At 39.8% G+C, this 27,535-nt stretch overlaps 1 protein-coding gene across 19 annotated transcripts in view; it reads left to right on the top strand.

The window, feature by feature from the left end:
* ANKS1B (ankyrin repeat and sterile alpha motif domain containing 1B) overlaps positions 1–27,535 on the top strand; it is a 404,826-nt gene that overhangs the window by 363,612 nt on the left and 13,679 nt on the right. For 13 of the 19 annotated variants that reach the window (XM_072923243.1, XM_030262174.4, XM_030262167.4 and 10 more), the window contains 3 exons: positions 7,667–7,741; positions 12,712–12,840; positions 16,920–16,991. In XM_072923243.1, coding sequence (XP_072779344.1) covers positions 7,667–7,741; positions 12,712–12,840; positions 16,920–16,991 — 276 coding nt within the window. The remainder of the gene's footprint in view (positions 1–7,666; positions 7,742–12,711; positions 12,841–16,919; positions 16,992–27,535) is intronic. The other 6 variants (XM_030262159.4, XM_072923254.1, XM_032746260.3 and 3 more) reach the window with 2 other exon arrangements.

Below are 27,535 nucleotides of genomic sequence, written 5' to 3'. Positions count from 1 at the left end.
TAAAATAGCTGAGGTTGTTCTTAAGATTGCCTAAGCCTTTAAAATAGAAATGAAATAATGCAGGCAAAGTTTGATTACATTGGAACCAAAATCAATAGGAGGAGCAGTCCCACTGAAAGGATTGGGCTCTTCATTCACCCCTGAAATAGGTGCAGCGAAGAACTTTGGAGGGTGAAAATAGTCATAGGCAAGTTCATTAAAAGACATATGCTAAAATGTCACCTTTTTAGGATTTGCAATTCTCCAGGTGGGAGAGAAGCTTTGGGTACTAGCTGCAAGCATATTCCAGACTGCCAGCCCTGAGGTGGTGGCTATGTTGCGCCAGCCAGTGGCATATGGTCCATGAGAGCCACGCTGGTCCATGAGACCTCTTGCCATGGTGCTCCGAGCTCTGCTCCCTGCCCTGAGCCAGGAGTGAGGGCCAAAAACATCTTTCATGTGGCAGGCATGCAGGGAGGTGAAGGAAGCACCTCTGCCCATGGCACTCCTTGCACAAGGAGAGCTGGGGTAGGTGTCCCCTGGGGCTGTCACACGCCCTGAACCTGTGGCACATTGGGCTGGGGGAGGTCTGTCCTGCTGGGGGCAGTGGCAGGAGCCTCCCTGGGACTCTGGGGACAGCTCCAGCCTGCGTCTGCCTCTGGCAGGTCAAACCGGTAGTGAGTCAAAGTTTCTAGTAGGATAAACCTAGTCATGGCCCCTACAGAGAGCTGTCACGGAAGGAAGAGATCATTTAGGATCTGAGAGGGTTGAAAAACGTTGAAAAACTTGTTCACAAAGACTGACAGGAGAAGTTCTTTCCCAGAGCTGGTGAACTCAGACTTAATTTTGAAAGCCTTTCTGGGTGCTTCAGTCACATGAGCTGAGGACTCTTGCTTTTCTAAATTTTTTTTTTAATTTTATTTTTTTTTCCTAAAACACGGGATGGCTTAAATGTAAGGTCATTGTAATGACTGCACAGTGAGCATGAAGTAAATCTGTCCTGATTGTTGGGATTCTGCCTTTTAATGTTATTTTGTAAGATACAATAATTCGTTGCTGGGTTAGTATTGATATGCAGGGGACAATCATTTAAATGGATTTAGTACAACAGATTCTTTACCTAAAGAAAAGGAGAAATGTCATAAAAACAAATCACACAATTAGCAAAGGCAGGTTTATATTAAAATTGTGAAATAATTTTTCTTCTTTCTGAAATAGTACTTTCAACTCAGCAATGTCTTCAAAATGTCTTCAAATACTTCACAGATACTAATGCATCTGTATTTCCAGTGCACTGTGAGGCTGTAATTTAAAATCATATTTTCCATTTTTCAGCTAGGAAAATTTACATACAGGGATGTTGCATGTTGAGTAAGATGAGAAAGAAAGTTTGAAGGAGCCTAAAATAAAGTAGTCATCTTTAGTTTTGTAACTTTAAACCACAGCATGATTTTTTTTTTTACTTTTTTTGTGTTTGTTTTCCCATCTTCTCTGCTTTTGAAGGATTTAAATATTACTGTGAATGAGGAAAAATATGCCCAAGAGAATACTGGTGTGTAAAATGAGATTATCTAAGAAGCAGTGAAGAAGATTTTTTTATCAGTGGTTGAAATTACTCTTGAAATAACAGAATTCTTTACTAGTTGATTTATGAAGCAATAAAAACAAAAATACGGTCATCTAGATTCATTCTCTTGTTACTTCTTAGGCTACTTACTTCCTTTTTTAATAAGCATAAAATAGTTTAAATTGTGAGGATAAATAAACAGCCAGCTAAAAAAAGTCAAACCCAAACAAAATTCTCTAAGGTTCGTATTTTAGGTGCATTATATTTTTAATATGGAAAGATGACTGAACTATGATGACCTTCAATTTAACATCAAAAGAAAAATGCTTAACTAAATCTATTGCTGGCAGTTGTATTTGTAATTCACACAGATGCAAGCACCATAGAGGGCTGTATCTTGATCTGTAAATTTCAGCTCATTTTCATCCGTAGATCCCATTAAAATTGTGTATTTCATAGAATCTTGGAACCATCACTGAGCTGGGTCATCTAGTTCCAACCTCCCTGCTCTGAGCAGGGACACCTCCAACTGGAGCAGGTTTCTCAAAGGCCATCCAACATGGCCTTGAACTCTTCCATGGATGGGGTATCCAACATTTCTCTGAGCCGTCCAACATGGCCTTGAACTCTTCCATGGATGGGGTATCCAACATTTCTCTGAGCCATCCAACATGGCCTTGAACTCTTCCATGGATGGGGTACCCAACATTTCTCTGAGCAATGGACAAGTAAACTGATAAAGACATTATAAGAAGTCTTCTTAATTTCTGCCTGAATAGAGAGAGAGAATTTTTTCAAGAATGTTACAGAAGCTAATATATTAAACTGAATTCATGTGAGGTGGATCATACCTACAAGCTGCTTCAGCAAATGGAATTAAAGAAGCCGCTTCTTTATTCAGTATTAATGATCCAAACTTCAGCCGTAAATACCACATCAAGGAAAGGACAAATGTTCTTTATAAATTTACTGGTTTTTACACTCAGTCTTGTGAACTAGAAGGTGTACATTGAAAAGATTTTATGAAAACTGGATTTTAATACCTAACATTTGCATTTTTCATCTGCTGGAAAAAAGCTGTGCTTAGAGTTTGGGGTGCTTTTCTGCAAGAGCATTTTTGTTGTTTGGGGGTATTTTTTTGCAGAAAGGTAGATACCTATAGTCTCATAAACTTTATTGGTGTTTGTCCAGAAGTATGTATCCTCTCTGCAAGGCTAAGAGGCTGGGGTACACTGGAAGCTGGCAACACCAGCAGAAGGGATATTGTCAATGAGAAGGAGCTCACACCTATCATCCACTTCTTGCTTGCAAGAGAGCCAGTCCAAGGGGCTCTGTTGTTGTCTGGAAATTTTCATGTAAAGTATTTTCAGGAGCAGCAGAAGAAATATGCCACTGCAAAGCATGTAATTCTTCTAATAAAAAGTGATCTTTTAAGTTTCTGCTTTTCTAAAAGAAATACAAATTTCAAATTTCACTCTTCATCTCTGAAGATTTTTTTTTTTTTAGAAGGAGAATTTGCAGTTATTTCTGTTAGTAAGGCAAGCTCTCCTCAGAGCTTTGAGAACATTCAGGGATGCAGCATCTACTTTTATTAAATACATGAATTTTTTTTATATGGGAGAAGGAAATTCAGCAAAGGGCCACTGAGATGGTTGGAAGCTGAAGCAATTGCCATCCAAGGAGAGTCTGAACAACCAGGGCTGTCTGGAGAAGACGTAGCTTTGGGTACTAAGACTGAAAGAGGGACTCTGAATGCCACAAGGAACTTTCTCCCCATCTGGACCAACAAGCAGGGGGACAGGTTGTTCACAGAGTCTGTCCAATCTCTGTCCTTGAGGTTTTCAAGACCTGACAGGATGAAGCCCTGAGCAATCTGGTCTCATCTCAGCTGCTCCTGCCTTCAGCTAGAGTTGGAGTGGAGCTTTCCTGAGCTTCCTTGCAGCATGAATTATCCTGTGATTTATATCCTTATTCTTTTGAAAGACTGCTCTATCTAATTTGAAGTGTATTGAAACTTTCAGATATTTTTTTATCTCCCCCAGCCCATATCACTTTGCTTCACTTTCTTTGCTATTTTATTTCTCTGTGTAATCCTACTAAATTTCGTCTGACTCATCTGTAGTTCATCAGACCTGTTTAGAGTTCTTACCCCATTCTGAGAAGTCCCTCACTTCTGGATCCTCCTTAGAGAGCACTGGCACTCCTCCAAGCCACAGCATGAAGCAGGTCCTTGCAGATTGCCTCAAGATGTTCAGTCCATTTGTGCTTAAATACCAATAATCATTCTTGAAACATGCTGCATCAGGAGTCACACAGTGTCCAAGTCTTGCTGTACTTCTCCTTGCTGCTGCTGATTTAATCGGCCAGTTGTCCAACACAGGAAGGAAATTTGATCTGAAATGATTCATACTGAAGGACCTCATTGTGAACATCTTGAATTTTTCTTGGCTTATAGAAACTGTCCTGGTAGCACATGGCAGGCAATATTACACTTTTTCTTTGTTATTCTCTATAATGTATCCATAGATATAAATATACACATGCATACATCTAGTCCTGAGTGTTTATTTCAGATGGCCAGGAGTGATGTCAGAAGGTCATGAGAACCAGTGGTGGTGACTGGATTTTTAAATATTTCTAGTCACTTACTGGTCCCTGCAGTTAGGCTGGCTGTAACCTTCTGAACCTCCCTTTTCTCCCATCTTAAATAGTCTTTTAGCCCTTCTTTGGTCCTTTAGTATCTTCTGTGATTTTTCAAGGATAATTACTCCTAATTTAGGTAAATCTTTAACATCTCCTAACATGCCATTGAGTGAAACTCATTGAGGTGTAATGAATACATCTGGACTGCCTTCACCCGGCCCCTGCTGCTCCTCTGTGAGCTGTCCAGGTATTCTTTTCTGCCACTTTCCCCTCCTTAGAGAGCATATGATTTCTGTGATCAGTCTAATAGTTACTTTCTTTCTTCAGATAATCAGTCATGTTTTCCTAGTCTATAAGGAGGAAGCCTAACATTTTTCCTGGATAATTTTTTTTCACCCTTCCTTTTCCCCTCCTGCCTGTCAGAGTTGTGTTCCACTGTGACTAGACAGGAAAACCTTTTATGCATGGAACACCATAAAAAGGATACAATAGCAGAGTCTTGCTGTGACATTACTCGTAAGCATTTATCTTTTGGAAAGTATTACGATAATGGCATCTTTGATACCAATCAGGCAATAGATGATGCTATTGTTTTGCTCTTCTTCAACATATTACTTAGGAAAATGTTCTTCGTTAAAGTCTTTCACAGAACTTCTGTGTCAGTGGTATTGGGTGCCCAAGTGTATTTGTGTTTACTGTGGTGGAAGTTTATGCACAGATTGAATTCTTTGGAGTTTTTTTTGAGAGCATATGTTTTGGGAGCTGAAAATTGTGAGTGTTTGAAGCCTAATCTGAATTCTTCCTTCTACTGCCTATTTTTTGGCCTCAGATAATCACTTAACCTTTTTCCTTGCCTTGATTCATTCCTCTGCACCATAGGGATATGCAACTTTAGGTACTTCTTCTGGATATTTCATAATTCATTAAAACTTTAAGTACTTTGAAGATATAAACTATGTATATAGTAAATGCTAAATATTTCTACAACAGTGCAAGGAAAAGGTTGATTTCTGAATTTGAACTAATTACCATACATAAAATTAATGTTCCATCTGCACTGCATTTCAATACCTTAATCATTTAAACATTAATGAAAGCAAAACTGAGGAATGAGTTCTGCTGCCCTTCTGATTGGGCATTCGTGGAGTTGTGGGAAATTCTCAGTCTCTGCTGGTCTGTTTGGTTTAATGTTATTTGTATTTAAAGATGGTTTCACTTAAGCCTAAAACCTTCAAACATGTAATTCTGGAGGCAAATCTATTTGCTGAGGGAAGTTCACTTGAACAGTTCTTGAAGCAGAGACTTGCACCCAAAACTTGTGTGCTTTCATTTGGGAAAAGATGGGCTGGGGAGGGAGGGGCAGGATGAATACCATTGACATGTGTAAGAAGGGATTAATTCACTGCCCTCTTTTTAAAAGAAGCCTGGGCACTCACTGCTGCAGGGTTACCTGTCCCTGAGTTAGCACCAGGGCAGCTGAAAGACTGAGCTGGCTGAGGCCCCATGCCAATCCCTAAAGGCAAGTCCTTGAGAGGGGCAGTATTTAAGAGCACACTTTTGTCTCAAGAATATCATGATACTGAGAAGTGGTTGCATGATGTGGCAGCATCATGGCAACCCTTTGCCAGTGTTGGGGAGAAATAAAACAACTGCCAGCATGCAGCATCCTGCTGCATCCCCTCCTGCTTTCGATACCTCAGTGTGTACAAATAGCAGTGCCATCGGTTTTCTTTACTACCAATTTTCTTGATTAGCAGATGTTTGGGCATGCTGCACCAGCATTGAAATGCCTTCTCTTTGCTCTTCTCCCGAAAAGCAGAGGCACAGTCTTCTGCCATGGATTCCTATTCAGGAATCTTCTCCACCTCAGGCAAACGGATATAGTTATCACAGCAATGGGTATGGCCAGAACATCCAGAAGTCAGTTTTCTTGACATACACTGTAAAAGGTCATTTGTAACCACTAGTGTAATGCCCTAAGGATGGCACAGCAGTAGAAGCTGCAGCGGTATTTTGCTGCTGGCCTTGCACTGAGACTATGTGTTCATCACATGGAGGAGGACTAGTTTGTAGCAAGTTGCAGGGGATAAGGTAGAAGACTGAAAAAAAGTCAAAGTTTTAATTAGCTAATGCTATCAAAATGTAGAGACTTGCATATCAGGAAAGAGAAGCAAAGAACTTCGAAAACAAGATGAGAGAGATGGAATTAACCACATATGTGAAATTTTTAAAATTACTGAAGCTGGAGGAAGGGATGTGTGCTCATGCATTTCAGATAATAAAGGAAATAAGGGACAATTAACACCATTATACAGCCACCAGGCTGTCTGGCAGTACTCTGCAGTCAGTCCAGAGGATGCCAGGCTTCCCTGACAGTATATAGAAGTGGTAACTTGTTCTGTCATCAGCCAGGGTGCAGGCCACAAAAGGTAAGAACAAGAGTCATATTTTAAGAAGACTTGCACTTCTCCAAGTTGATTTGAGCATTAGTGCTAAATTCCTGCTGCTGCTGACAAAAACCAGCAATGCACATTCTTGATGCTGTTAATTTACTGATATATTAATTGCTATCTCTTCTGGATGCTGCAGTTGCATTTTTCATGTCTGTTTATTGCCTTTTGTTGCTGGCTGCCTAAGATAGCGTGGGCAGATCTTATGTCTGATGCTTTGTTTTAGTTGCCTGGCTACTGTAAAATGTTATCTTAGCTTTTGCTGAGGTGCCACAGATGCTTTATTGATGATTGTCCAAACAAGGAAATTTATAAAAGATGCTGGTGAATGCTGTGCTTGCCTAGTTCTGCTGCTTTTGCTAGAGATGCTACAATATGTTTACTTTGCTTTGCTACTACAGATTCTCTGTATGATAATGTAGAGGGTAGGCTGAAACCTTTCATTTACGCACTGGGGTCATGGTCAATACCAAAGGTAATATTATCTATATCTTAGTATGCAAAGAAACTGTTTTTGAAAGGAGATGGTGGGCAGCTGTTTCACTAAATTGCAATGCATTCATTTCTGGTAATTTTTATAAAGAAAATGTATTTTTCCTGTTGATTGTGTTGCCAGATTTTTCCCTTCTTTTCTCCCTGTGAATGTCTCCAACAGAGAGAGATTTAAGTCTCAAAACTTACTTGGGACATTGACTTCAGACTTCTTCCCTGCCAAAAACTGAAAGTAACCAATATTTCTTCTGCTCTAGGCAGTTTCTATTTATCTCTACATCACGAGCACTTCTGACAAAATTGTTTTCTTGTACTCATAGTCTGAAAGCTCTTCTAAAGTCTCTGAATAAGCTATGTTTCTTTTCAGTTAGTCCAAAAATATTTTGTCATCAAATAAATAAAATAATTACTTTGTACAACTGTTTTACTTCCTTCTTTAGTATTATTGCAAGCCTTTTCCTAATTATTCTTGCCTTTTGGCAGTTGCAGTGCATTAATATTTACAAGATGAGATACAGTTTTCTGTTTATATTAGCAGTCTTCGGTCTGTGAGATCTGGACCAACCAGAATGCAGGATATCCTTTCTCTTCGATTCATCAGGTTCATAATGTAAGATACAGCGATGAATGGCTGTGTTGTCACTCTCTGGATGTACAGTCTGTTGCCGTGGTGTTATCTCCGGGTGTCGTGTCGCTGAGATGACAGAGCAGTCCGTACCTTGTCAGCCGTGTGCGGGGACCGTGTGTGCAGCATCCGTGTGTCGTGCCTGTGGTTAGCGTGTGTCGGCTCCGTGCTGTGCGAGCGTGCAGGACACCGCCAGCAGCCGTCTCGCCCAGGGAGAGCTTTGAATTCTGTTCCTCGTGTTTCTGTTGGCTCCCTCTTGCAAAGCAGGAAACCGTGTAAACAGCTGGGTTTGCACAGTTTTGCCCCCGCCATGTGTCGTGCTGCCCTCTCTGTGTCGGTCCGTAGGCTTTGCCCAGCTGAGGTTGCACACTGCCTTTGCAGAGGCACTTTGGGCGAGTTGGAGGAAACGCTGATGGTGCCCTGAGATTTTGTCACCTCAGTGGCAGTCGTGAGTGCTGTGCACGTGAGAGCAAACCTGGTGGTCCATCCTGCAGTGTGCCAAGGACGGCAGCCAGTTGTTCAGCAAAGTATGAGAGCAGCTGTAGATTTCTACTCATTCTGTCATGCCTCCTTGGAACATTTCTGCCAGAGAGGGGTCATTTTGGCCACAGAGCATCAGAAGTATTTTAAATCTGAAGTACACCATGAACCTGTTTCCATTATTCCAAAGCCAAACATTTTAGGAGCTAAAAAAATCGTCTTCCTGTAGGAATTAAAAGACAAGCAAATAATGAGGATTTGACTGGATCTGCAGAACATTGAAAATTTTCACAGGGAAAAAATTATAAATTTTTCAGCCAGAACTGTTGTATCCATGTGTGCTCCAATTTGTTGTTGTCATGGTGACTAATACATGTTACCATAACCAGGCATGAGGCTTAACAGGTGAAAAGTTATAAGATGTGGTCCTTGTTAAAAATAACTACATTCAAACCACTCAAAACCAGGCCTTCTTGGCTTTTTCTTCCTTTTAGCGCGGAGGCTTTTTAATGTGACATTTTTATAAAAAGACGAGGGAGGTGTTAGATTTTTATAGCAGATTTATTGAGGTTACTTCTTATATGCAACTATCTCTACATCCAGGTGCCTTTAATATGAGTCAAATACACTTGTCAGAGAATGGATGAGATAGGAAAATGTGCAGCAATTGTAGAAAAAAATTGTAAAGAAAATAATAGCTGTAGTCTGCTTCTTTAGCTCATTTGACATCAAGCATCCAACCCTTTCTAGAGCACTAAGTGCATTTCTGCCCATTTTTGGGGTTAGGAAACACTGCAGTTGCACAAGGTATTGGTCTCTAAGGTTATTAAAAGTTGTCATTGCAAAAGGATTGAATCCTTACAACTCTGGCACCTGCCTTGAGACCATTTTCTGATTATAAATTCTTTATCTGCAAAATGCGTAACAAAAAAAATCTTCTTTTTCAAGTTGGCTGAGGCCAAAGAGAGGAAAGGTTCTGGTTAAAGTCATAGGGAGGTTAGAATACTTAACTGCAGGCAGTACAGAAAAAAACATGTGATAAATTGCACAGCTGTCTGATGAGCTGTAAAGTTAGATGAGGAAGAAATTATCTCTTGCCTTTCTACTTCATCAGAGAGATAAATATCTCCATCCGTATATTGTGTCATAAAAAATACATAAGCTTAAATGTTTGATTATTTCTTATAATTGCAAATTAAATATTCAAACCAGAAAATCCTTATCCTATCATATCTATTTTTAAAACTTAAATCAAACATTATAGTTGGTCTTGCACAGCAATTTATTAACGTTTCTGTACTGCTTGAGAAGTGTATTAGATACTTATGAAGGACTGAATCTCAGTATATCATCTATAAATTGTTCCACATCAACTCCTCAGATTTAGGACTAGTAATTAATATTTTTCCACCATGGCTTGAGCCTTGTGGTTTCAAGTCCTCTTCAGGTCGAAGATGGTCCTATTTTGTATTTTACCTAATGTTAGCTGTCATCATCACATCCTAAATCTCAGAATTTCAATATCTGACTAGAGCCAGTTAGATGAGAATTCCCTTTCCTTGTGGTGAGGTTTTTAGACACAGATTTATGAATGTATACCTTGTTACAGCTCAGTCTAAATAGGCTGTGAATACTAACAGTAGTACTGTTTGAAAGTCTAAGGAGTTTGGTAAGGAACTTCTGCTGAATATTAAAAAAAACCAGTGATACAACTGTAAAATAAAATTTTGACTATGTATAATATCTTGTCCATTCATCATAATAACCTATATCTATGTGTTTAATTTTATGCACTTTTCTTAGTAGCTGCTCCTTCTACAAGACACATGGAAGTACATAAATAGCCTCCACAGGCAGTAGTCTGTCAGGAACAGCAGAAATGTATGTCTGCATTCCCCTCACCTCAGCTCTATTGCATGTGTAGAACATCCTAGAGATATGTATAGAAATCTTGGCAATTCTGTTTTGTCTAATTTAAAAGGAGTAGGTAGTAAGATGATTTTATTTATAGAGCATTCAATGGATACAAGCATGGTCTCCACACAGTCCCACTCTTAAGTGTCTCCTACACAAGTTTTATTAGCCTGGTTGAAGATTATTTCTCATTTCTTTACCAAACTGAGCCAAAACAAGAGTTAATCATTGTTCCCCTTTTCCTGCCGCTTATTTACAGACAGTAATGCTGTTCTCTATACTTTTCATACTTAATGTGTAAAAGGGAAACAAACTGTAAAATTACGTACTCACTTTACTCCTTATGTACCCTGCTTAATTTGCCAGTGCTATCCCTTTCTTGCATGTGAGGAAAGCCACCTGCTGAGCAGTGCAACAGAAGAGTTTGGAGCACTACCCCTGGTCACTTGTTCGGTAGGAGTTCTGGTCCTGCCTCATGGCCATCCCTTGGTAGTGAAACCGGTGGTCAAAAGATGTATTTTTGTAGCTTTTTTATCCTGAATTTACTCCCTGTCCACACGGGAACCTTTTGCTAAATAGCCAGGATGTGCCTCCTGAGCTCTGCTTCCTTACGCAGAACATGCAGGAGTGTGTCTTTATTAGGGAGGAAAATAAGAACTAAATCAAGTGGTCTGTTAGCTGTGGCCTTGGACAGTTCATAAGAGACAGCTGAGCACACTGTGAGAATTTGTGATAGGTGCAATCCATCTTCTCTTGTTGTGAAAGACAGACTTAGCTACTAAGGATGCAGATCCTCGCCCCTTGTAATATGATGGAAATCTTATTTTATGAGAAGAGCTGCCTCATAAAGAAATTAGATTCCTCCTTCAGATCAAATAAGATAGAAAGTTTTTATGCATTAGCAGCCAGAAGGATTCACTTTTGTGGATACAAACTACCAAAAATTGGAGTCATTGCTCCTGCTGCTTTCCTTTCAAAATCTGATGCTGAAGTTATATCCATGGCATATAGGCAACTTAACTAGGCAAAACAGAAATTACAGTACTGTGTAATTGGTAGAATTGCTAATGGTGCCAACAGTAACTAACTAGGTTTGATTTGTTTTATGATGTTCTCTTGCTTGAAGTTGTCATATTGGCAGGGTAATGTTGATGTTTCCAGATTTATCTCTTGCTTTTCATTGCAGAGCTGTGCAAGCGCGTGTCATTTTGTTATTTTGTGACACATGAAAATGATGTACTTGTTGTGTTTACTCTGTCCTGACTTAATTAGTAAGATGTGATAGATTGCAAGACTTTGAATGTCTTCAATAAGATTTTTTCATGTGTTTTTGATGCTTAACTTCTTTTTGCTATAAAAGTCTAAACTTCTAGCCATGTTCTGTGTGAAATGCTGATCACAATTCCTTGTTAGTTTCAACATATATTTTAACAATATGACATACATAGAAAATACAGAGATAAGTAAGGTAAAGAAAGAAGTAACATAATCCAAACTAAAATAATCATATAGGAAAAGGTAAAATAGTTTGAGAGAGAATGGGCAGGAGAAGAAGGAGGACCAGGAAAGACAAGTGTAATTGCAAAAAGACAGAGCTGCAAGAAGAGCAGATTTGAGAGGCAGTCCAGGCCAGAAAGGATAGGAGAGAAGTCAGAGTGATGGCAGAGGGAAGAGGGCTTAGGAAGAGAAATCCATGTATGAGTCATTTGCAGCATGGATCTGCAAGGTAGAAGGAGCCCCTAAGGAGAGGTCAGTTCAGGTCCTATGGAGCCATGACCAAATGGCAAGTGAGACCCAGACCAGCACTGCCAGGCTGGGGACATTCCTGCACTGATGCCTACACTGACTCTTTTGGAGGGAAGAAAAGTGTGCTGCAAAGGGATTTGGCAGCAAACTGCGCTCCTACCTATGTTCTCTGAGAGCTTTGAGGAAAGAGGGAAGATGACAGCTCAGAAAGGCAATCTCCGATATCAATGAGAATGATGAATGTGGAAGGGCAATGTTAGTACCTCCACAATGAGGCATCAAGAGAAGGTGATCAAAGTAGATATTCGTAAAGAGATTAAAGAATGCCTCGTGTGTTTGAAGAATGTATAATAAGTCTTCAGATCAAAGCAAAGTCTCTGTTATTTAGCCATTTAAGAAAGTTAGTTATTGATTATATGTGCCGGATAATGGAAGGTGTATTAACTGTGCAGAAAATCTTGTAAAACACACAGCAGAATTTTTGAAAGGCATTTTTGTGCTTCTCATGATTTTTTTCAAGTGCTCTCATCCTATTATATGTATTGTAAACACTTATTTTTAAGGAATATTTCCGGTGTCTAATGATTTTATTCTCAAAGCAGAGATTTAATTAAAGCCTCATTAAACACTACAGTAGATGATGTTGGATTATAATTTAAATAATGAAAAATGTAGGAGTTGTGTTCCCTTATTTTAGTAATATGGCTCTAGGTGTAGAAAATAAATCCTTGTTAATTGAGCACAACAGTGGAGGGCTACTTTATAGTGAATTTTCCTGCACATACTCTTACATCTTGAACAACTGTGATTTTCAGACAGGAGACTGGGGAGAGCCTTCAATTACCTTGCGACCTCCAAATGAAGCCACAGCATCAACGCCTGTACAATATTGGCAACATCATCCAGAGAAACTCATCTTCCAGTCATGCGATTATAAAGCATTTGTAAGTGTTGATAATTTTAGTTGTTTGATTTGGGGTAGATATATTAAACTTGGATTTTGATAGGCTGTTGTGTTTTAATTTCAATTATAGTATTTTTTCATTCACGTTTAGAGAGACAGGTCACTACTTCTGAAATGCTGTAATTGTAATAAATGAGAAACAAGGATGCACAGTATATTTTTGCTATGAATTGTGTGATACATTGCAGTCCATGTGGCATTAGTGTTAGAAAAAGAGTAAGTGCCTAAGTGTGTTGAAGTGACAGTGAGAGCAAGTGCCCCTAGTTTTTATCTCTTACAAATCCCTGTCTAGTAGTTATGAAAGAATAATAAAACATAATATGGGATCCTCATACCTACCTTAATGCTGTGTGCACAGCACTTAAATTAAGTGTTGCCTCACCTGAACTTTATACAAGTGTTTTGGGGAAAGGAAATAGAGAAAAAGGAGGTGAAGGTCCCAAGTGTTTTCCATCTATGGAACAAGGGCACATTCAGACCTCTCCCAGCCTGATGGCTACTTGAAGTACCAGTAGCAGTCATTCCATCAGGGCAGGCCATACTTATTTCTAACTCCATGAGGCTGCAGGCAGTTATCACTTCCCATCCCTGGAGAAACTGAGCTTCCCTCTACAACTAAAGAGAATTAGTCTTCTCTGGCTGTTATAAATGTTTGTGGAGGAAAGAAAGGTCTCCCGCAGTACAGAAAGTCATTGGAAGGCTTTCTTTTTTTTTTAATGAAAAACAGTTTTCTGAAATTATGAGTTCCCTGTCAACAGGGTGGGGGAACTGGAGCTTCTGGGGAGCTTCAGCCCACCTTTTTGAATGCCTGCATTTCCCCTTCTGACTTTGCTGTAAAGCATTGTTGAAGCTGCTGAAGGTGCCTGCCAGCCCGCTGTGTGTCCTCTCTGGAGGTGGCCACCTTATGGCTAGCTTATGTACAAAGGAAAGGGGCTCAGTAGTTGCAGCGACTTTAGGATGATAGCTGGGGATTAACTGCTGGTCCAGGACGTGGGGTTGAGATCCTCTTCACTTGAAGGGCCTTGGATCTTTGGTGCTTTTTAGGATAATGCTCTGTATGTGAAATACTGCTGCATTTTGGGGAGGTTGCTGAGACAGACCCTGGCTTCCACTAAGGAGGGGCAGAAGGAGCGTTACAGACTTGTCTTTCTGGAGCACATCTGTATCTTCCATCGGACCCTCATGGGGTTAAAAATTGCCGTACATGTAGTGATCATCCCTGGACAGTAACTAGAACCTCTGCCTTCCTCAGCAAGATGGTCAAGGACCATCTCACTGCTCTCAGTCTTGTTCTCCTGCTGTCCAAAACCTCCTTGCTCACTTCAGATTGAAAAGGAAGGTTAGCAACTTCTAGTTCTTGAAATATTTTCTGTAGTTTTCAGTGAAGTGAACATGTTCACCTCAAGTGCCTTTTCTCTTTTTACATAATCTAGCAGTAAATTCATAATCTAATGTAACCTTTGTAGTAGATTGGAAGATGCATCATTAAAGAAATGAAATTGAAATAACCAGGAATATCCAAGTTAGTGGTGTCTGAGGAAAGTCCCTCCTTTCTTAAGGACCATTTGTCATCCCTTTGTTTCAGCTCCTTGAGCTGTATTGACCTCAGCTTTATAGAGTAAAACCCTGGCTTGTAAGTTATAATTGGGGTAGCTTTTATTCTATGCCACATCAATCAGTTAAACTGTTGGATGTTCTCTGTATTGCTCCCACATGCCCTGGGTGTTTGAGAAGAAACTGTTTCCAAAAGCACAGAAAGTCAAAAGGAAGCAAAATTTCTTCCAAGAGTTTTAGATTTTCCTGACAACTAAATTGGATGGTACTGCTGTGATTTGTGTGTCTATTCCACAATCCACCTTGAGAAGCATTTCTGAATGCCTTCAGCTGAGGCTTTTTGCTGCTGTGCAGATGGGACAGGTGCTCTCATTCTCTTCTCTTTCTTCCTCTTCTGCCGTAAGCAAAAAACACTGCTTTTTTAGTGTGGTGCCTGACCAACTAGTAGCTTTCAAGGAAAAACCAATTTGTTTTACTGTAGTCTATAAAAAAATGAGAGAAATAAAACCAAACAACCCCCAAAGCAAAACAAAAAACACTCAACCATTCATCCAACCAACCAAAAAACTGAAGACATTAATTGCAACCTGCCCAGAGAAGGCTAAGGATTCCAAATGTGTCAGACAGCAGGATTCAGATAAAAATACAGTTAGGTTCAATATGGTTTTGTTTACTCTTCTAATTTCAGAGCTTGCTTTAAATATTTTGTTTTTCTTCAAGGGCAACATCAAACTGTCCCATCAAATTAATGCCCAAAGCCCTATTCACATCACTAGCGAGCCCCCAGCTGGACTCACAGCTGCTCAGTCTATGAATCTTTCACATCTGCAGTCCTCTAGGAATGCCCTTCATTCATTCCTTTATGCTTGTGCTTATCTGCTAGTGTTGTTGTTGCTCACTGGCCCATTTATAATGCCCTATAAAATGTTTCTCACTAATTGCTGTGTTGGCTAGTGTCTATATTGAAATATTTATGCATTTTCTTGCAGGTCAGGGACTCCTGCCATACACAGTGTAAACTAAAGGCTTTAAAGAAAATATCTCAGTTTAGGTCAGGAGACCAGAGAACTGAACCAGTACACTCTGTTCAGTTCCAGCTTGCATTCATCTGTAACTGAAGTTATTTTTGATAAGTTCTTGCCTAAGCTGAAGCTGTTCACCATCTGGCTGGGTCAGCTTAGGCTCTTTCCAAGAGGAGACTTTCTGGTAGAGTGAGACAGGTCAGCGGTGGTGGGTTGCAGCATCCTCTGGAAAGTGCTTTCCACAGTGCTTTCTCTCCTCCTGCAGCCTACTTACCATATTTTCACAGTGGCATGACTTATCTTCAGCTCCCATGTTGCTCACTTACAACTGGAGACTTAAGAGTAGCCATGGCCTTGTGATAATACAGAAATTCCCTGTGCCTGGGGAAGAGCAGGTGAAAGGGGCCTTGCTGTGCTTTCTGCTCAGTTAAGCCAGAATTGCATGTGGCATCATACAGAAATTCAGAAAGGTCCCGTTTGCACAGAGCTCGAGGAGCACATGCACACCTGCAGGTGTGCACACCTGTAGCATCTACAGGATAAATGCAGAGCGTGCTGTGGCTCTGGTTCAGCCCAGGTAGCCATAACAGGAGCCCTCGCTGCTAGGTGGGAATGGCAGGGATGATGCAGCCTGCTCCATCCCTGCAGGAGCAGCACCACTCAGCCATGGTGCAGAGGGGTACTGAGACCTCAGGGGAGCAGAGGCTGCTGTCAGGGTGCAGGAGGGCTCAAACTGTGTGTGCCAGCAAGTGACACAGTGGGGGAGAGGGGCTGTGTCGCTGAGGCACTGCCTGCCTTGTTACCCCTGGAGATGAGCAGGCTCCTCTGAGGGATTCTCACAGTGTTTTCCAGTGAGCTGAGCCAGGAGACAGCACCCTGCTGCTTCCTCTCACACAGCCTCCTCCAGATCACTAAGGGCTTCAAAATAACAGTTCAGGGTCAGCCTTTCCTTAGGAAGCAATAATGATTTATGCTAGTTTTAGTACAGATTTATTGTCTCTCTCTGCTGACATTGGGCTCTATTTGCACGTAAATTAGTTACAGATTGAGAACACTGAGGTTAAGATCACTGCTGGCCTTCTCATCCACGTGATTGCACACATAACAATAGGAGTTTGGCAGATGGCAGCTAAAAAAAAGCAAATTCTCCATTTCATAATCAATTTTTTTTTTAAGATGAAAGCTGTAGTATTTGTTCGTTATTTCAGTAACTTAAATGATAAGCTATAAGACTTTCAGATACTGCTTCAAAGAACTCCAGCTGATTCAATACACTTGTTGCTGTGCGTTCTTGTTTTATGGGTTGATTAACACATTAGTTTAAATAATTTAAAAGAACTGCAGAGTGAAAAAGATCTAAAGCAATATCTTAAGAAATTGATTGCTACCACTAGGTTTTTTAAAGCATGTTTTGTGCATTTCTGCAGATGTCTGTCAGTTCTGGAATTTCAGTTAATCTAAGTTCAATGTATGTTTGTTCTAGTATTTAGGTTCTATGCTGGTAAAAGAGTTAAGAGGCACTGAGTCAACACAGGATGCATGTGCAAAGATGAGGGTAAGTTTGTAAACCTACTCCTTTCTCTATTGTAATAGTATTAAATAACTGTTTGCTTGTACTGTACCCTTTTTGCTTTTGTAATGTACTGTTACCCATTTCCTTTCCTTGCTTTTACATTGATATTCAATAGGAAATCTATTCTGTTTTATGTCTTAATTTGAAGTAATACCAAAATTTAAAGAGAAATTTTTATTTTGCATGTTGTATCTGACAAAAAAACCAAATGTTTGTATTATGTTTCTCATTAATCTTTGAGTATGTTTCAAAGTACTTCCACACAATTTAAGCATGCGCATATCCAATTGTTTTATAAACAGAATTTATAGTTTTTATATGATAATCTAGATTGAATTTTCAATGTTAAATATGTAGTAGCAAATATATAACATGTTGTCAAATGCATTGCTTTTTATGTATGGTCTAATCCAGCACTCACATAATCCTGTGGATAATTTTACTCACATGAGTACTTCCTTTAATTATGAGTTACTTACATGTTTTACATTAAAGGGTGGAATAGGGTCTAACTCAGCAGCTAGGTTTCCTTCAGACTGTTAAGAATGTGCTTTCCTGTGGCTCTTTAGCCTGGTACTGGTTTGTAGGAAATTACAGTAGTTTATCTCCAAGAAACATTGCTGCTGGAAACACAAAAGAAGCCATAGCCTGATTTATTCCCAGCTGTAGTTGTAATAAGAACGCACCTGTTCACAGCCATGATGAACATACCATGGGCTGGTGTAGGGAACGCTGAGCTCCAGGACGGCTTCGATGAATTGAGATGAGAGATCTCTGAAGGCTGCTCTTAGAAAATCAGGTTTATTAGGGATGGTGAAAGGTCTTACTTGGAGCTGCCAGACGCAGCACGTGGCAAGGCCTGAGGGGATGGGGGAGGGGAGAGACAAGGGGTAGAAAGGATGCTCTAGGAGAGGGTAGAATTCTGAGAGGGGAGAAGTTCCAAGAGAGGGGCAGTTCCAAGAGAGGGGCAGTTCCAAGAGAGGGGAGTTCAAAGAGGGCATCTGGCCCCTCGGAGACCCCTTATCAGGGGGCTTCAAGGTGGGCTGGAACAGGACCTGGGCCAATGGGGTCACAGACACTTGATGCTTCAGGGGAGGGTTACAGGTGTGGGGTGAACCATACATTCTGGGGTTTGAGATGGAACAGTCTATTTGACTTTTGGACCTATCTGTAGGTAAGGGCATTGTCCAACCAGTAGGGGGGATTGTTTTCATCCTGGCTGTACTATTGTGAATCTTTTGCCAGGCAATTATTTTTATCCATCCTTCCCAACAGGCTGGCATGATTAATTAATGAAGAAAGTAATTGTTTTCTAATCTACCAAACATGTACAATTACCTAGATGAATGAGCAAAATCTTTTCTTCTGTGTATCATATGTCTCTTATGCAAGATGTCTCTGAGCACAAGACATGGCATTCAGATCAGAAAGCTGAAAGATGTGTAAAATTCATGCAATCAGACAACCATTTCCTGCTGGTTACATGTGTGCAGCACACAGATTTCCATGCAAGCTGTTTTTAGCTAAGGGCTGGCAGTAATTCACAATTACTAGATTTCCTGAAGATCTGGGGCTTTTCAGCTAATTACATGCTAATCATTCCTTACCTGGGCTTAAACTCCTCTGAAAAAACCCCAAGAATTTGACACAGAGGGAAGATCTACAATCACATACACGTGTTCTGGGGATTTAATTGAGGCTACAAGCATACCATCTTCCAATCCAGTTTTGAAACTGTCAGTCTTAGCAGTTAATTCCTTAGGCATATGCCTGTGGAGAAATTAGGGCAGAATTTGGCACTTTAGTAGCATATGGCAACTTCAGTAAGTTGTCTGACTGAACTAGAAGGCTTAACATAAAAAAAGGCACTCTAAATAATTTATAGGCATTTTAATATATATTTCTATAAGTAATAACTTTAGCCAATTAAAATTATACAACTGAAAAAAACCTAAGTGTTTGAAAACATATGTAATTTAAAATACACAATTCCTATATAAAATAAATAATGCAGTTGTGCTAGTTTTCTATAGCGCCATACAGGACACATATAATACAGTGGTGGGATTTATGTACATTTCTTTTTACATTCTCTTTTGAAACAATTGTTCTGTGAGAGTGTTTATTTTGTGGTTTGCGGGTTTTTTCATTGCAAAGATAATTGAATAATACAGTTTTGAATCAGGATTTCATCTATTCTATGTAGTCCTTTTAATCATGTTCCTATTCAAGTCAAAAGCAAAAACCTTTGACTTAATAGGAACAAATTATTATTTTAGCCTGTTTCCCAGTGAGAAAAATGTATATTTTTTCCAAAACTTTCTGCCTCTGGATGTCTCCTGAAGGTTGCTGTTGGCGAATTGGGAGTCCAGGTTGTCCAAAGTCATCCTGAAATTTTGTTGTGATGTTCATTATTGTATTTAAGTAACCTTGGGTTATCATTGAAAAGCTATTTTCTGTTATAGTCACATGTTACTTTAAATGTATTGAAAGGTACATTTCACTTACAAGAAAAAGGAGTGAAAAGGTAGATATATTATTTGTCTGGCTCACAGGTGCCGAATTCTTTACACTTGTCCAGTGTCTCCAGAGTCAGCAAGACCTTTACATAGGGTTTATTATGAACAATATTTTTATTCTAGTATTTTATTTGTTATTCCATACACATGTTGCAAAACTATAACCTGCTGCAATCTGGAACGTGTTGGGTTTGTTGGGCAGTATGTCACATATAAACTTGTACCAGGTGGAGGTCACTCCCCACAATTTTTTTAATCTTTCTTGACTAATCCACATAATGGTTTTATGGAGAATGTATGCAAATTAGGTACCTAATTTTTCTATCAATGTGGCTTTTGATTCTCCATCTTTTACCTAATGCTGCTTTCAAAAGTGTTGACATTCACTGGATGTCTTACAGTCAGCAGGTGCACAAGGATGAAAGAAGTGTATCAGTGAAAAAAAAATCTTGATCTTCCTTAATCATTTATAAATACAGAGAAACAACAAAAATGACATGTTTGCTGACTGCAGATCCCTCACTGTTAGTTGTAGATGCTCCTAGGGCTTTCAGTTATTGCAATTGATGGGTTTAGTTCTCAAAGGAAGTGTCATGTGGCTATCCCTTATGTCTCTCCGCAGAGGCTTACAGCAGCGTCCTTATAGCTTAAAAGTGAAAGAAAATCCTAAATCTTCTATAATGTAAAAAAAAAAAAAACAAAAACAAACCACCAAGCATAAGAAGAAACAAAAGAAAAAAAAAAAAACCAACCAAAAAAAACCCCAAAAAAACCTGAGAACCTTTACCTTAATAACTCTTCTTGGAAATCCACTGTGCTTCTCAGCGTTGTGCAGCAGTGTGCTCTAGCAGGGCAGATGATGGATTTGTTTGGGGAAAATCATGCAGATGCAATAGCTGGAGCTCAACACTGGGGTCAAGGTTATACATTGGTTTTTTCCCCATCCAAACTTCAGATTCTTGCAACCACACAAAATTATGGATATTTGTCAAGAACTTCACTTTTCTATTCATATATTTGCACTCCTTTGTATTTTACAGTTTCTTATTTGTTTCCAGCTATTTTCTCTCACAAATTCCCTCTCTAGTGGACAGCACTGTCTCCTTATCTCCATTCCCACCTGCTGTAAACTGACCTTTCTTACTTGGAGATTAAATCTTGCTGTCCTGGCCAGAACAGATTTATTAATTATATTTGAGAGATGCCTTCAAGAAGCTAAGAGTTCATCTTTTTCAGTGGGAAATGGGAAATACTGCACGTGGCATTTTCAATCAGATTGCTGCCTTCATCGCAATTTATCATAGGAACATGAAGGGAGAATAAGATGTGTTTGCATCAAAATAAAGGAAAGAGTTAAATTTAGATTTGATCTAGAAAGAGACTTCTCTACAGAAGACTTCATTTGGCATTTACACATCGGAATTCCTTGACCAGGTGGGAAGGGGATTGTTTTATACTTACTGGTATGAGCACAGCCACAAGGCAGACTCTTTCTTTGCACCTGTGTTAAATCACTGATGTTGCGTATACCAACTGAACAGTCTAAATCAGTCAAATATTTACTGCAGCAGAAGGGAACTTAAATTTGGTTCTTGGATCATGCCACCTTCCTATTATTTTTCTTTCTTAAATATTTTCTTGTTAGGAATAGATTCTTAAATTTCAGGTCAAAGTTCTGAGGAACCAGCTGTTCACAAAGCAGGTGAAATATCTTGCTGACTGAAGACCAAAATGTCAAAGTTGGAGTTGCTATAAAATCTGATTCTCTTATCTCTGGAGAGGAAGGTGAAGCAGAGTTGACTCACTGAAAACAGGCAGCATCTGGGGCCTTTCTTCCTCCTTTCATTCCTTATGTAAAGAAGGAACTGAATTTAGATGACAATCTCCTTGTTTCTACTAAACCTTTTCTTACTTTTCAATGTCTGTTTCATTTTTCCTCCAGAAGTAGAAGTCTACATATGAAACTCCCTGGGCAAATACCATGTCAGCATCAAACACTATTTTGGGATTTAGATTCTTCAGTCTCTGCTCTTTTGAGACTTGCAGCTCTGCCTCTCTTGTGTGGCTACTGCTTTCAGAGGGTCTGCAGTGGAACAAGCACATAGATATTACTCAAAAGGAAAAAATTAGTAGTGATGGAAGACCTTATAGGCATTCAGTCTCTATGCACATCCACATCATGCTGTACCATGTGTTCAGAGAATTGTACATCCTTGAATTCTGGCTGAAAGGAATCTAAAGGGCAGGAGGAATGCATAGGAATGCTTAGAGATACTGCAAAAGAAAAAAACAGTCTCACTCTCAACTAGGTGCATTACAGGTGTATCCCAAGTGCAGTGTTCATACTAATGATGTAGCTTGGAGGCATCCACTTATTGTAGAGCAGTAAAGAGTTTTGTACCACGAGGATTGTAGATATAGTTTTATTCCAAGAAGTGTTAAATTATGTCAGTAATGCATTTTTAAACTTTTTGGACTGAGAGAAGTTAATAAGTATTTGTTAAAAGGCAGATTGTATAATTGTATGTAAAAAATTGTTAAAAGGCAAAATGGCTTCAAAACTAACTGGTCATATGTGGACTTAGACTTTTTCATCTCATGCATGATCTTGTCAAAGTGATTCATTCAAGCTGCTCTTCCCCAGCTGGTCAAAGGAGGTGACTGTCCCACTTTACTCTGTGCTGATGCAGCCTCACCTTGAATCCCGTGTGGGGTTTTGGGCACCACACTGTAAGGAGGAAATAAAGCTGTTAGAGGGCGTCCAAAGGAGGGCCATGAGAATGTTGAAGGGCCTTGAGGGGAAGCCTTATGAGGAGCAGCTGAGGACACTTGATCTGTTCAGCCTGGGGAAGGGGAAACTGAAGGCAGTTCCTGCATGGCAGTCTGCAACTTCCTCATGATGGGAAGAGGAGGTGCAGACACTGATCTCTTCTCTGTGTGACAGGACCCAAGGAAATGGCCTGAAGCTGTGTCAGGGGCGGCTTAGGTTGGGTATTAGAAGTGGTTCTTCACCCAGAAGATGTTTGAGCTCTGGAACAGGCTCCCCAGGGAAGTGGTCACAGCACCAGTCTGACAGAACTCAAAAAGCATTTGGGCATGCTCTTGGACCCAGGGTGTAACTTTTGGGGGTGGCCCTCTGTAGGGCCAGGAGTTTAATTCAGTTATTCTTCTGGTTCCCTTCCAACTGAGATTTCACCAATTCTGTGAACTATTGTAACAAAGTTTCATAAGCCTCAGATAAATAGCAGACTTAGGGGTATAATAGTAGGCGGTACCAACACATGTTTTAAAATGTTCAGTCTGGTGCCATTTAGAATTACTAGTTGCTACCAGTTTGGGGAAAAGTTCAGATTCTTATAATGAAGTGGATTCCAATACATAATTGAATAGGAGAATTGCCAGCTACAGTGTTCATATATATATTAAAAATCAATATAGGACTGAAGATTCATTTGCAAAAGCAGAAAGCCAAGATGAAGACTTAAGATTTTACAGGCTCATAAACTTTTTGTTGGAATTTATTTATGTATGGTGTTGTTGGTGAGTTGTCATAGCTGAATAATGTTTCTGTACTGTGTATTTGCAATATCAAATATAATTACATATAAACCTAAAAGTTAATATGTTTTCATTTTGGCCACTGTATGAAAGCTGTGTAATCTAGTTATAAATACATGTATAAGCACACTGAACTGGTCAACATGGCAAAGTAGAAGTACCAGTGTATTTCCTCTTGGCAGGAAATAAATAAATGAGATGAAAGATTTTCAGAGGGGACTGTGTTACACCATGTGCTACAGTATATCAAGAACTTACTTGGACACAATTCTAGGTGTATTTCTGAATTTCTTGTTCAGCTGCTTTGTGTGGTTATGTACTCAGAAATACCATTATTTGTTTTTACACTGCAGGAGCATTCAAAGGTTGAATTAATGCTCTCAGTTCTGCACAGAATAAGGTATTGAGGTACAATCCTGTCTTGAAAAAGTTAAAGGCCCTTTAGGGTTGCAGGTTTCATATTTGCTTTTTACAAATAAATCACTACTTTATATTACTTTATTAAGTTCTCTGCTTCTTAAGCCTTTGTTAATTACCTTGATTTGTAGGCATGCTGGCAGGGTGGATCTCAAATTTGGATTGATAGTTGGACTTTATTTTACATTCTATATAAATGTCTAGCAGCTCTGGACAGCCTTTAACTCAAAATCAATATGCAGGTGGAAATGCTTTACCTACTTAAGACAATTTGTAGTACTACTATAATATGAAAATAAGTTTAAGCTCTGGATATGGGAGTGATTTTTTTTTTTCAGTGAAACTGAAGAAAATCCATGAACAAGATGAGCAACAAGATTGCACTCCCTCTCTTGCTCTCTCTGGCACCGCTGCTCTTGCATCTCATTGTGACCCATTTCAAAAGGAGAAATTGGGACCAGCTCTGTCCAAGCCTATGCAGGGTTTTGGCACTGTCCTACATAATGGCAGCAGTGGGTTCAGATGCAAACTCAGAACAGTCTTAAGTTCAGACCTTTATTGTAAAGCAGTCACTGTAGTGACCAGGTAGTTATGCAGAAGGTACCTTCTACCTTCTTCCACTCAGCTGATCTGCACTGTGGGTGCTGAGGGGATGAAGCAGCTTCATTGCAGCAGCTGCATCAAAATATAGATAAGACTGGTGCTCCACATGTTCCTTTTTATGAAGAGAAAGATGTTCTGTGTCTTTTGAGGAATCTGGGGAAGCTGCACATATATCACATTAGATTTAGGATGGTGTCACTTTCTTCTATCTTCCTGTGTATGCACACAAGGCTGTTTTATGGTTCTTGAATTATACATGGCCTGCTTTCATGTAGTCATTTACCTGTCTGGCAGCAAGGATTTCCGAGGTGGCACCAAAGCTCAGTCTCTCTGGCAGTGCAGACTGTGCAGTGCAAAGGCTCCTAGCTGCAGGAGCAGTGCACCCATGGAGATGGGGCCTGCACATCTGTCCTGACGTAGGTGACCAGCTGATCAGCAACAGGCACTGGCAAGGAGCCTGGAATAGGCTTGCTGTTCACCAAGGTGATTCTCCTAAAGAAGTGTATTGAAATGAAGAGCCAGTTACAGTCACAAACAATGGAGTTCGTAGGAACTATGACCAGTTCCAGGCTAGTGAGCACTTGCCCAAAGACAGTGTCCTGTCACTATGATTGCTTCTTTGTGAGATGAAATTTAATCCTGCCACTATGGTACGAACATGCCTTGGAGCATGAGACCATATGTCAGCATGCACATGACATCCAACGCCAACCTTCAGCTGTGGCTCCTATAACTTTGGCTCAAGTCCATATGCTTCCCATAGAGACACCAGATGGACAAGACTATTTTGTCATCTCATTGTGTCCTCATGGAGTTGATACGGTGGCTAGAACCAGGAAAGCTCAAGGAAAAGGAATACTGACTCCTGTGTCCCACCTTCTCAGATTCTGGGCACAGACATGGGCAGAGATGCCCACTTGGCCTGCACAGAGGTGTGAAATGTCTGACCAAGAAAGCCGTGGGACTTCATCTCAGCATCCTAGAATTCAGAGCCAAAGCACCTACAGGGCCTGAGCAAAAGGTATTCATAGTGTATCTCTGAATTCACACCTTACACATTCTGGCAGGCAACTCCTTCGTTAAAAAGAAAGCAAATAGTGTGAGCTCACCATGACAACTCAAAACTGTTGAAGCCTGGAAACAGCTTGGAAATAATTATCCGGTGGAGCTCAGTTACTGTATCACTAAGAGTTGAGCCAAGGAATAGAGCTGCGTGCTTTTCTTGATGGCACTGTTGTAATAACAAAGGATGTTATTCCACTGCCCAGCTGTTTGTTTCAATGGGAGTACAAGTGCAGAATTACTGCCCCACATTCTACACTGCACTGCAGTCTTCCAGAACACCTTCCAGCACTAATCCTGGGGTTTTTAACGGTTTGTAAGCTGATGAGGAATAGCCTGTGCTCCTTACCAGCTGAGATGGTTTGGCTTAATAAATTACAAATGTCCATCAGTCTCTGATTCGTTTCCTAATTTGCCAGCTGTAATTTAATAGCATCTTGATGAGCTGTTTCACTCAGAGACAGTCTTCTGGCAGTTTGCAACCCTGATTAAATACTAGAGGTCAGGTCTGGTCAAGACAAACCCAGGTGAATGTGGAGCAGATGAAGATGATTAAATTGCAAACTACAGGTCTAGAGGAAAGAGGTAATGAATACAATGTGGCCTGGTCAACAGGATTCTTCACATTTATGGCAAATACCAGACAATGGGAATTATATTGAAAAATTAAAATATGTGAACTTAGTACCTGTGTCTTTATAGCATGTTGGAGAAAAGGAATTTTGCTGTTCAGGAGGCAAGGAAGGAGGTAATTACAATAATCAAAATGGAAAAGAAAGCTCTCTTGTGTGTGGCTGTTGGACTAAAGTGAAAGGACAGAAGTAGAATGATTGCTGCCTTGCCAGATGATCAAAGTGATATTGTGATATTTGTGGCTATTTTGTCTAGTATGAGCATAGGCGGTGTTTATTGCTTATTATTCTGAGAGATGTATGTATTGCAGCTTCTGCACAATCACTGTCATGCTTTCTGTGCATTGAAATTGAATTTTATGAAAAGATCTTTTTAAAGATCTGTTAAAGTGACACACACACACACATAAACACAGATAGCTGCTTGCTCTACTTTTGGCAAGGATACCTTTTCTTTCTCCACTCAGTTCAGAGGCATGCAAATCAGATTAGTGTCTTTCTTCAGATTTTGTTAAAATTCTTCAGGATGTTTTACCATTTAAGCTTTTATTTCTCAAAAGTGGTCAGCATTCAGGATGAAAGGAGTTTTCTCTGGGATAAATTGACACTTGATCGCTGTCTCAAGTCTCTCGTCATATGGAGAGATCCAACAAGCCTCTCTATTACACAGATGGGTGGGGCTCTCCTTGAAACTTTGTTTAGAGGTTTTAGCCTGCGTGGCATGGACACTAATTGCAGAGCATAGCTGGATCTGTAGCTTTGAATTTTATGCTAACAAAAATGGAGCCTTGTTTGATTCTGGGAGGATCAAGAGCCAATAAGGAGACATGATTACAGGGCATTTTTTTGTTTTAAGTTTCTGTTTATTTTGCTGTCTAGCGTTAGCATTGCCTATTTTTTCGAACATATTTTTTTTTAGTTGCAAATCATGTTTTCAAGTTTCTATCTCTGCTTCTTTGGGCTTTTTTTTGAATAATATAAAGCCACCACTGCTACTTTTGTTCAGCTGCTTTAATGATTTTCCTATGCGCCAGTTCTAGACTTTTCAGTGTGTTTACACTTTCTTTCTGTGTGCTGATGTTTCTTCATGTTTACCTGTATCTGTCAACAGTTCATTTCCTCTCAGGAAAATATTTGATTGATCTGTGTGATTGTTTGCAGTTAGTCCCATAAATAAGCATCTTCTGAATGTTACTATAGTAAGTTTTGTGTAGAATAGTCTAGTCTATCATGGTCGTCAACCTTAAAATAATTCAAATCAGTTACAAACTATTATGCCACATTTGGGGGTTTTTTTTGGTTGGTTTTGGGGCTGTTCTAGTAAATTTAAACTGAAGAATTTTTTTTTTTTTCTGCAGAGAACTGAAATCTGCCCCAAATATTTTCCCAGACTGTTCAGCAGGAAATATGTTTGCTGTGTGCATCACACTGAAGGCACACAGAAGTAGCCTAGCATAAAAGGAAAAACAATCTTATAGGAGGGCATGAACTGTAGGTAGGAGAACCTGGCACTGAGGGAATTCACAATAAGTCTCTGTGCTAATTCACGTGTAAAGCAGCTTCCAGTTGCAGCTGCGCTGGAAGTGCAGACAGCCAGACTGACAAGATACAGCGCTGGGCTGACAGATTGACTGACAGGCCTAGCGGGCTGCAAGGATAGCTCATGTCACAAATACAGCTGCAAAGAAGGGAAAAACGGGGAAATATTTCTAAATAACAATTAATTTCAATAAAG

This window comes from Taeniopygia guttata, chromosome 1A (assembly GCF_048771995.1).
Source record: "Taeniopygia guttata chromosome 1A, bTaeGut7.mat, whole genome shotgun sequence".
Lineage (NCBI taxonomy): Eukaryota > Metazoa > Chordata > Aves > Passeriformes > Estrildidae > Taeniopygia > Taeniopygia guttata.
The sequence above is the reverse complement of the archived record's forward strand: the minus strand, read 5'-3'. Positions and strand labels throughout refer to the sequence as shown.